We start from the raw sequence: 11,208 nt of genomic DNA on the forward strand, positions 1-11,208 counted from the left end.
TCCCCCACCGTGAAAATCGATGCGGTCCAAGCACAGCGTTTCACTGCCTTGGCTGGTACACCATACCGCTTACTTTCACTCTGACTTGTATAGATCTGTATTGTATGATGTGTCACAAACATGCAGTCTGCAGCCGCCCAAACTGACCAGCAGCGACCCCAGCAACGGCCCCTGTGGGTGCACTGCTGCAGTGAGCCAGCAGGTGCAGCTGGCTGAGTCTGCCAAGGAGTAGAGTAACTCCCAAGGCGAAAAAACCAGAGCCAGCCCAGCCAGGAGAGGAGCCGGGAGGGGAAGTCAGGGGTGAATGAAGGACACACAGGAATAGCTTTATGAAATATACAGGATAGTTTTAGAGAAAGTTTGGTCATTCAGCCTCTGCACCTCGCAGCAGGACAAACAAAGAGCATCTGAGATTGCCATCTAATGTCCTAAGGAACATTCAGGCGTCTTTAAATCAATATATAAAGAGGGTGGATTTGAATGTAAAAACTACTTTCTATTCAAAGGAGGCACCGATTAATTTCTGTGAATATTCAGTTTCCCCCCTCAATCCCTTTGCTCCCGTTTTGTCTATTTGGGTGCTATTTGCTTTCCCTGTGAATCTTTAGTTGCTTTAGCAAAAATTGCTTGCCCAAATAAACCTCATTCACATGAACATCTTTTCCACCATGGTGTCATGGTTTTTGTGTTGTTTTTTTTTTTAAACAGAACATTTCAAAGACGATCTGCCAAGCAGTTTGGACACCACAAGCATGATCCTCTGCTGAGGAGAATGGGATAAGATTTGAACTTGGAAATGGTTCCTGATTTTGATTGTGTTTAGGAGATCTCCTCATCCCAGGGCAGAAAAGAACTCACTCTGCCATGGTCCACACACTGAACAACAACTGAGAGTGAAATTAACAAGGATGCCAGAAAGGACTCCTAACTCTGGCACTAATGCCACAGGGAACAGCTGAGGTTTAAACTTTCTTTGGCCAGCAGCAGCCAGCTGTCCCTACTGCAAGAGCCTAAAGGAGAACCCTGCTAGGGTGGGGGAGGAATGCAGAGCCTGTCTGCAGTCTGGATGGAGAAGGGAGGGAGGAGACTGAGAACCAAGGTGACAGTGAGTTTCCCCTTCCACCTGCTTTTATTTGCTTGGATTTAAGCTGTGCAGCCAAATGCTTGTATTTGTTGTGTAATTATGAGAATATTTAAATAAAGATGATACACAGGTTTGATGCGTCAGTTATTTCTCCGGGGTAACATACAGGTATAGGGGACGGTATTTGGTTATTGGTTAGCAATAATTAATATACAGTCTGTAATGTCCCAATGCGGGGTGTACCGGCTGGGTTTTGAAAGGCTCTGGGCTGCCTGTGGCTGCGGGCATCCTTGAGCCCTTAAATTCCAGCCGCGTCTGAGATTTAAAAGAGCTCAGAGCTCCCCGCCACTGCGGGTAGCCCAGAGCCCTTTGAATTCCAGCCACGGCTCTGGTGGCTGGGCTGGGGCCAGGATTAAAGGGCTCGGGCATCCCGCAGCAGCAGGAGCTCTGGGCCCTTTAAATCCCTGCCCAGCCCCGCAAAGCTCGGGGTTGCCCTGGCCTTAATTTGCCCTGAGCCCCGGGGGGCTCCCAGCCACCTCTGCAGCTGGGAGCCCCTGGTTGATTTAAAGGCTCTGGGTCTCCCAGCCACAGCTGTTTCCCCAGGGCCTTTAAATCTTGAGAGGCCATGCCTCTTCCAGATGAAGCCACACCCCCCTCAGGACTCCAGCAGTACTGGTAAGTCCTGTAAGTTACTTTCACCCCTAGCTTTATTTAACAAAAGCTCCGGCAGCTGTCCACTCCACCGTGGCCCCAGCTCACTTCCCCCTCCTCCCCTGAATGCTCTACCCCCCTTCTCCTCCCCCTTCCCTGCTCCCCCCGAATCAGATGTTCGCAGGAAGCCTGAAACAAGCAGCAGGCACGACGGTGAGCTGGGGTGCTGGGGGAGGGGAGGCGTGGCCAACCCAGCCTGGCCAAGCAGCTCCCTCCGGCCCAGCTCCTGGTCTCGGCTGAGCGGCTCCCTCCGGCCTGGCACCCTCGGCCGAGTGCCCCCAGCCCCAGTCGAGTGCCCCTGGCTCTGGCCCCGCGGCTCCCTCCAGCCCGGCTCCTGGTCCCGGCCGAGCAGCCCCAGCCTGGTCCCGGCCAAGCGCCCCTAGGCTCGTCCCGGCCTGGCCCCAGCCAAGCGCTCCCAGCTTCAGCCCTATGGCTCTGGCCCAGCCCCCGCAGCGCTGGTGCTGGTGCTGGTCCTGGCCCTGCGGCTCTGGCCTGGCCTGGCCCCTGCAGCACCGGTGCTGGTGCTGGTCCCGGCCCCGCAGCTCTGGCTCAGGCCCTGCGGTGCCGGTGCTGGTCCCGGCCCCACGGCTCCAACCCGGCCCGGCTCGGCTCAGGCGCCAATGCCGGTGCTGGCCCCGGTCCTGGCCGAGTGGCTCCAGGCAGCGCAGTAAGGGAGTAGGGAGCGGGTGTTGGAAGAGGGCAGGAGAGTTTGGGAGGTTGTCGGGGGGTGGATAGGGGTGGGGCAGTCAGAGGGCAGGGAACATGGGGATTGAATGGGGGCAAGGATCCTGGGGGAGGCAGTTAGGAAGGAGCAGGGGTTGGATGGGGCGGTGGGGGGCAGTCAGGGGAAGGGGTTACAAGGGTAGTCGGGGACAGAGAGAAGAGGTGGTTGGATGGGGCAGGGGTTCCGGAGGGGCCAGCCATGACCCCCTCGTGGGGTGAGGGAAGGGAACCTTTTTGGCAGCTCATCACTTAATACAGGGAGCGCAGGGCAGAGAGTTGGGGTGCAGAGTGTACAAGAGGGCTCAGGGCAGGGAGCTGGGGTGCAGGAGGGGTGTGAGGTGCAGGCAAGGGGCACGGGGTACAGGGTGCGGCAGGGGGCTCAGGGCAGAGGGTTGGGGTGCAGGAGGGGTGTGGGGTGCAGGAAGGGGGCTTAGGGCAGGGAGTTGGGGTGCAGAGTGTAGGAGGGGTTCGAACTTCAGCCTGGTGCTGCTCACTTAAAGCGGCTTTGGGGTGGCTGTGGCGTGCACCGGGGTTAGGGCAGGCTCCCTGCATGCCTGCCCTGGCCCTGGCCCTGGCCCCCAGCCCCGGTCCTGCGCCGCTCCGGGAAGCGTGGCCCCTGGGGGACGGGGGACGGAAGGCTCTGCATCCGCTACCCTTGCTGCGCCTCCAGGTACCTCCCCTGAAGCTCCCATTGGCCAGGGTTCCCCATTCGCAGCCAATGGGGGCTGCGTGGGGTGGTGCCTGGAGGCAAGGGCAACGCACGTGGAACCCTCTGCCCCCCCCCCCCCCTCCTGGGAGCTGCTTCTGAGAGATGTGCTGGGCCTGTGGCACCATGGGGGGCAATCCCGTTGGCCGGATCCAAAGCCCTGAGGGGCTGGATCCAGCCCATGGCCCATAGTTTGCCCACCCCGACCTACACTATCAAAAACAAAGCAACAGTTTTTGTGGTTTTATATCCTGACAAAACATTGGTCACTTGTAATGTTAATAGCCCATTTTCTAATAGTCTTCTTCCTTTGCAGCACTTGGATCACAACACTGTTTCGGCATTAAATTGGATAAAGGAGACCGGTGACCAGCAGTCTTCATCACCAACAACTAAAACTACCCGAAAGCAGTACTGTGATTATGAACATCAAACTTTGTCCAAAAGAGAACAAGCTGAGGAGGAATCCTTGTTTGCTGCTATACAGTGGCCAAATCCCCCTGTAGGCAAAATCCCATTTATAAGAAGCACTGATCCTGCCCACAGCAATTTTGTGATTGTGAATTCCCATGTGCGCTTCAAGGTGGGAGATCAGTTAGAGGTGCGTGTCCACATGAAGGATTTTCAAGGCAAACCAAAACAGTATGGTGGAGACTACATACAGGCGAGAATTCACTCTCCTCTATTGAAAGCAGGAGCAATGGGAAGGGTTGTAGATGATCAGAATGGGTTTTACAAAGTCTTTTTCACTCTACTTTGGCCAGGGGAGGTCAGAGTATCTGTGTCTCTGGTCCACCCTAGTGAAGGGATACAAGTCCTGCAGCGCTTACGGGAAGAAAGGCCAGACAGAGTCTACTTTAAAAGCTTATTCAGGTCTGGTAGCACTTCAGAAACCACTGTATGCAATGTGTGTTTGCCTGGAAATCTGCCTGTCTGTAACTTCACAGACCTCTACACTGGTGAGCCATGGTTCTGCTACAAGCCGAGAAAACTGTCCTGTGCCAGCAGAATCAACCATGCCAAGGGAGGATATCAGAAGGGCCTTCTGACACCTTCTGAGAGTCTCTTTTTCCAAACGTATGTATGTTCGTCAATATATGCATAAGTGTGCACACTATTTTTTTTAATGGTCGTAATTTAAGTTATATCTGTGCTTTATGTTGACAAGAGATCAAGCAACAAGTTAGTTGCAAAGTTGATGAAAGGTGCTGGATTGACATTCCTGGAGATAGAAGTCTTCTCTTTATTTGTAGAAACACATACTTGCTTAAGCAGTAACAGCAAAAGTTTTCCCCATGCTCCCCAGCCCGCATGCTTCAGTCTTAAACTGAAGAAACTAGGAGACAGGTAGTTGAGTCTCCCTGTCCTGAAATCAGTACTAGGCTTGTCTGCTGACACTGATGACTGTTACTGCCACCTGTGTTGGTGGTTGGTTTTGTTTTGTTTTTGTGCGTGAGTGAGATTGCTCCATTTATTTCAGTCATCATTTCAGTTTGTTCATAACTCTAGATATGCATTTGGTACATACATTACACAAGAATATTGATGATCAGTGTTACTAGTTTTCATATGATACCTCACAAAGCATATTTTATACAAAAATTATTACAGTAGTGTGTGAATACAAGGGTGGTTTCAGTCACAGTAATTTTTCCTTAGAAAATCAGCATGTTATTGCTAAATTGATTGCCTATTGTGCTCTTCACTCCTTCTCAATCACCATGGTCTGAAATGACAGAAAATGATTGCTTGACAGCCTTCAAGTATGGATTATTCCTATAGTAGAACTGGAGAGGTCACTGTGTAGCACTATGGCTCTGCCTTCCCAATACAAGAATGTGTGGTTCTCAGCCAGTAAAAGCCCATCATGGCTTAAGGACTCCATGGAATCTATGAGGTAGCTCCCCTAGTGTCTTGTACAGACTTCTGATTGCTGCAAGTGATGTACCCCAATGGCTTTGTGCAAGTAAAAATAGGTTTATAAAGTAAAATCTAATATCCTAGGACTACCAAAATGTTAAAGCTTTGGCTAAGTGGGATTAAGAGAGTTGTCTCAAGAAGATTAATACTTATTGATTGGAGCGCTAGAAAGTAGAGTGCGCCTTAAAAATAAAAAACTTACCACCTATGCAGTGTGTGCACATGAATTAGGAGAAAGTGATGCTAAAAATGAACTTGAAATATCCAGCATTGCTTTATTACATTTATATTTTTCTTATTGTTCTTCAAGTGATGTGAATATCAAAGTGCCAGTACTTCCCAGTGGCCCTGATTCAGTGACTGTAGAACCCTTAGGACTTACAGGTAAAGTGTTTTTTTAAATATCATTGTTTTGTAAATCATAGTGAAATCAATAGAAAGGGAAACAGGCATGATTAAATAATACTGGAGACTGTTTTCCCAGCTATTTGGCAAAAATATTTTTTTTAATTTATGCATTGAATACAATTAGATGGTAAATCTGTTTTTTAAAATCTATTTATTTAGAAAGTATTAACAGGTTTACAAATCTTTGCCATATAAATGTAGAAACTAAACAATCATTACAACAGTGAGCTTTTGTTTAAAGAGGCGTTGTCTAGGAATAGAGTCATCAGTTGATCTTACACTCTCTATCACAAACTCTTGCTAGGGTTTGTTCCTTCTGGGGGAATTCTGCACCACTGCACATGTGCATATTTAATGTGCTGTGCATATTTTTATTGCCCCCTGCCCCCCGAAAATAGTTTCTGCCAGTAAGTTGCTGCAGTTCTGCCTTTTGCCCACCAGAGGGCGCTATGGTGCTAGAACAGAGCAGTCACTCTGGCCAGCTAGGTTAAAAAGAGAGCCTGCAGTGCTTTTTTCACAGTGGGGCCAGGTCAGGAGATGAGGGATATGAAGACAGACAGCATGGAGCTGCTGGGGGTCACAGACAGGGGCTCATAAGGTCTAATGGGGGAGGACAGACTGGGGCACCTCCTGTGGGGCTGAAGCCTCCAGACCTCCCTCCTTGTGGGTAGAAGCTCCCCCAAACAGACTGGTAGGCAGAGAATGGGGAAGGGGGGATGGAGGGCTCTGAGAGCTGCACTATAGCTGTAAAAAAGCTGCATGCGGCTCATGAGCCACAGTTTGACCACCCCTGAAATACGTTCACTGCACAGCTCCCATTGACTTCAGTTGCAAGTACTCAGACCCAGAGTCTCAAGCTGGGCACTAGAAAATAAGGAACACACAATTACTGACTATCTGTGAAAAATTTGGTTTAGGTGATATGATGAGCATCAAATTGGACTTCTGTGGCCAGGCAGGGATAAAACTGACTCAATCTTAAGACCATCCTTCTCTTCCTGCAATTCCTTGCTTCATTCGCTGTGCATCTTCCAACTTCAGACAGCCTGACATGTCCTTCATTCATTGCAGGAGTGGCTCACGACTGTGAGTGCCAACCTCAGGGCAGACTAGGGTGACCAGATGTCCCGATTTTATAGGGACAGTCACCATTTTTGGGTCTTTTTCTTATATAGGATCCTATTACCCGCCATCCCCCATCCTGATTTTTCACACTTGCTGTCTGGTCACCCTAGGGCAGACTGTCAAGAGGCAGGGCAAAACCCCCAGTCTGGTTGTATGTTCTGTAATTAGATTTCTCCAACCCATTAACAAGTATGAACTCCTAAACCACTATAACAGTCTTACCATGGTGTCACAGACAGTCTCCTTGGGCATTCCAGTCTATCTTGGCACCCAGGCAAGCTGGAATTTTGTAATAGATGGTCGCTTACACCAAAAATCAAATCAGTAATCTGGTTACTCCTAGTCCCAAAGAACCAGTCATTTACCTCAGCTCAGCTGTATTTAGATTGTAAGCCAAGGACAACACTTGTAGCCACCCCTGTAATAAACTCACTAAAGGCATATTACTGAGGGAAAACATAAGAGAGTTATTTATAAGATTAACTCATTTGTGTATGTGTAAGTTTATCTTAGATTTCAAAAGATAATAGAAAATTCTCTAATAAGTGAACTTTGTGCCCTTTTGGGCTAACCCAAGATAAACAGTTGGGGACGCCTTGTTTATGCTTACAAATCCTCACTCCTCAGAATCAAGCAGCATAGGAATAACAGTTTCTCCTGAACAGGCATTTTTATTTCCTTCCTCCAGCATTCAAACTGTGATGGGATGTGGGCTTGTGCATGTACCTTCTTCAGGGGTGTGGGTAAGCAATCTACAAAGTCTTTTGTCCACAGTGGTTTGTCTGATGTCTGTAGACCATCTTTTGTCAGGGAGAAGATAACACCTCTTGTGGTGAACTAGCATTTCAAACTTGGTAATGCTTCTCCTCAGACTAATTTTACAGTCTTAGGCTATGTCTACACTATGCAGTTTTTAGTGACACAGCTGTGCCACTACAGCCATGCCGTGAAAAGCTGCGCAGTGTAGCCGCTGTTTGTTGGCAGGAGAGAGATCTCCCACTGAGAAAAAAAATTCCACCCCCAATGAGCAGGAGCAGTTTTGTTGGCAGGAGAGCGCTCTTGCTGACAAAGCGTTGTCACACCAGCACTGTTCGTGAGTAACGCTTTTGCTGTTTGGGGGTGTGTTCAACATCCCAAACAACAAAAGTTTTGCCGACGAACTTCCAGGGTAGACAAAGCCTTAGCAAACATTTTTATAGTTATAGCGCCAGCATTTAAATGTTACTTTATAACATGCAGCTATTACAATTAATTGTAATACATGCAGCATCCTACAAGGATTCCATAAAGTCTAAACACATTCTTATAACTCTATCTATTTTAATACCACTCACACACAGGTAAGCCAGATTGGTTTCCAGCTATAAGTTTGTCAGTATTCAATGAGGACTAGGGGCCTAGATATGAGATGGCACCTGGTCTGCCAGCATCATACAGGGATCCTACAGACAACATCTTCCTTCACTACACAACATTTATTCATCTGGAAGTGTAGTTCATCTTGTGTGCTGACTGAGGCAGGGGTCCTGTGGAAAGAATACTATGTTATCATGTAATTAAAGACTGCAACATAATATATACGCATGTGAGGGCTGAATTAAGGTTGCCCTTGCAACTTTAATGTTAGTATTTCCTAACTCCTGAGTGCTTGACTTTGCAACTCTAATGTTGTTTTAACAGTTTTTATATGTAACTTCCTAGTTTTTTGGAAAAAATAAACTGAAAAAACAGTACTATCATGTGGCATAATATTGACACCTCATGGGTCTTCAGGTTTGGAACCTTATGTCCACTGCACAAGTGACCTCTGCCACTTAAACTAATGGAGTAACTGACAGCAATATTAGGTTGTCATCCTTTATATGGGCCAGCTACAAAGATGCTTTGGGGTGAAAGGCAATTGGAATGAATTTGTGATCCAATTTGAGACCTCATGTTCCAGGTTGCAGCACCTCTCAGATTTGGTGCAGGTGGGCCGGTAATCTAGGCCCCCTCCTTAGCTGTGACCCTGCCAGCCAGCAGAGGGGGATGAGAGAGAGACTTTGCCCAGTGGGTTTCACAGGTGTTTGCTGACAGTGGAGAAATGGTGATACAGGGGAATCTTCTGTTCCAGTCCACTCTGGAGGGAAGTGTGCTGTAGTGGGCACGGACCTTTTTGCCCTTGTTCCCCACTCCAACCTTGACCCTGTTTGCTCCTGTTCCCTTCAGTCTCTCCTTGCCCATCCCAGCACCTCCTTGTTCCAGTCTCCCCGTCCATTTTGTATTTGAGTTAGGCCGCTTCCTTCTGCATGCTAACTGGGAGCCAGCAGGGGGACCTTTGAGAACACAGGAGAGACAGGTTCCCTGCCCTCAGTTCTGATGCTTGGTACCACAGCGACCTACGACAGCTGGGAGGAGCAATTGCAGCTCTATCACTGCAGCCCCGGGATAGGGCATACTCAGTGAGGAATGGTATCTTGGGAGAATTTAGCTGCAAACTCAAACAAGTCTCTACTGCACGTGTGCAAATTTGAGATTTTTCAAAGGCTTATAACTTGTCCAGTTTTGGTCTGATAATTTTTCATGGCACATCTCTGACAAAGGTAGCCCCCCTCATCCGGATTTCAGTTCCTTTTGCTAAAGCATGGAGAGTCTAGAGCTTGTCAACTAAATGGTTATAAGATTTTTTTTTTAAAGCATGGGGAAAACTATGTATTCTTCCCTAATCTTGGTCTCGGAAACAATCAAACCATTTTTTCTGAAACATAAAAAAAAAAATCCAGCCTCAGGCAGACAGCTTGCAAGGGACATTGCCATCCTTTAATGGTTCAGGCTGAAAAGTTACAAGCAACTTACAGTGGGGTCTTATAATGTAAAGTATATGTAATGTACTTAAGTAACTTTAACCGTAGGTGAAGCTGGTAGAGATGCCTATAACTGTCTTTTGTTGCAGCAGGAGTTAAAAAAAGTGTTAGATTGAGGTGTTTAATCTGTTTTCTTTGTCATGCTACTTTGCATTAGGATAAGGGCTGAGGCTTTTGCTCAGTTGGATATATTTCCATGAAAATTACAGTTTATTTTTGTAATTGTATATTAATCTGGAATAATTTTCCTTTTCCAGAATCAGCCAATCTGGACAGATCTCAGGGCCCAGCTGTTTTCCCTTTGGGTTACTATTACCAAGACGAGTGGAGACCAAGAACACATTGGATCCGTCATTTTAACAAGACAGCTGATATTAGTGAATGCTTACAAGGAAAAGTAGTCCACTTCTTTGGCGATTCTACAATAAGACAGTGGTTTGAATATCTGACCACGTTTGTTCCAGGTAATTTCTTTTTTGCTTTGTGCAGATTGCTTTCAAAAAGTCTTTATGTCTCTCACTTCATAGTGATTTTATATCTTAATATCAAAATAATGGAAGAAATAAAGAAGAATGGATGGCAAATGGATTTTTGGTAAATAGCAATCGACAGGATGAGTCATCCAAATTCCTTAGGAAAGAGTGGAAATATATGGGGCCAAATCCCAGTGAACAAATATATATGCAATACACGCTCAAAACTGGCACCGTGGAGTCTATTCTGCTTACGTCAATCAGGACCATTTCTATTACTTTGAGATAAGTGAGCATGTTAATATAAACACCAAGGGGCATGATGTAACTTATATAAGACATGTTTCAGAGTAGCAGCTGTGTTAGTCTGTATCCACAAAAAGAACAGGCGTACTTGTGGCACCTTAGAGATAACAAATTTATTTGAGCATAAGCTTTCATGGGCTACAGCCCACTTCATCAGATGCATAGAATGGAACATATAGTAAGAAAAAATATATATATACATATACGTGGTAGCAATTGCAATATTCCAGTAACGCAGAGGTGGACAAACTAGGGCCCGCAGGCCGGATCCTGCCTGGTCCCTGAACTCTCAGGTGGGGAGGCTAGCCTCCAGCCCCTCCCCTGCTCTCCCCACCCGCTCCATAGAGCTACACCGCCACACGGGCAGCACTGTGGGTAGCAGAGCTGTGCACTCCTGCCAAGCATAGCACAGCATATCTGGCTCCGGCCGGCACGGCAGCCAGACATGCTGCTCTGCATGCTCTGCTTGGCGTGGTAAGTGGGCCGGGGGGTTGTATAAGGGGTGGGGGGTCCCGGGGGTCCCTGGGGGGCAGTCAGGGGACAGGGAGCAGGGGGCAGTCGAATGAGGTGGAGGTTCTGGGTGGAGTGGTCAGGGGAAGGGGAACAGGGAGGGTTGGATAGGTGTGGGTGTCCGGGGGGGCAGGGGTGTGGATGGGTGGGGTAGTCAGGGGACAGGGAGCAGGGGTTGGATTGGGGGTGGGGTCCCTGGGGTGGTTAGGGGCAGGGGTCCCAGGAGGGGCACTTGGGGCAAGGAAGGGGGGGGTTGGATGGGCTGGTGGTTTTGAGGGGGGATGTCGGGGGGGGGGAAGTGGGAGGGGAGCAGATAGAGGGCAGGGGCCAGGCTGTTTGAGGAGGCACAGCCTTCCCTACCTGGCCCTCCATCCAGTTTTGCAACCCCAGTGTGGCCCT

At 48.3% G+C, this 11,208-nt stretch overlaps 1 protein-coding gene across 2 annotated transcripts in view; it reads left to right on the plus strand.

Annotated features, from left to right (window-relative positions):
• Window positions 1-11,208, plus strand: part of LOC116838941 (NXPE family member 3) — an 83,864-nt gene that overhangs the window by 28,071 nt on the left and 44,585 nt on the right. For both annotated transcript variants that reach the window (XM_032804498.2, XM_075072533.1), the window contains exons 3-5: window positions 3,541-4,301; window positions 5,455-5,528; window positions 9,778-9,984. In XM_032804498.2, the coding sequence (XP_032660389.1) occupies window positions 3,541-4,301; window positions 5,455-5,528; window positions 9,778-9,984 (1,042 nt within the window). The remainder of the gene's footprint in view (window positions 1-3,540; window positions 4,302-5,454; window positions 5,529-9,777; window positions 9,985-11,208) is intronic.

This window comes from Chelonoidis abingdonii, chromosome 1 (genome assembly GCF_003597395.2).
Source record: "Chelonoidis abingdonii isolate Lonesome George chromosome 1, CheloAbing_2.0, whole genome shotgun sequence".
Lineage (NCBI taxonomy): Eukaryota > Metazoa > Chordata > Testudines > Testudinidae > Chelonoidis > Chelonoidis abingdonii.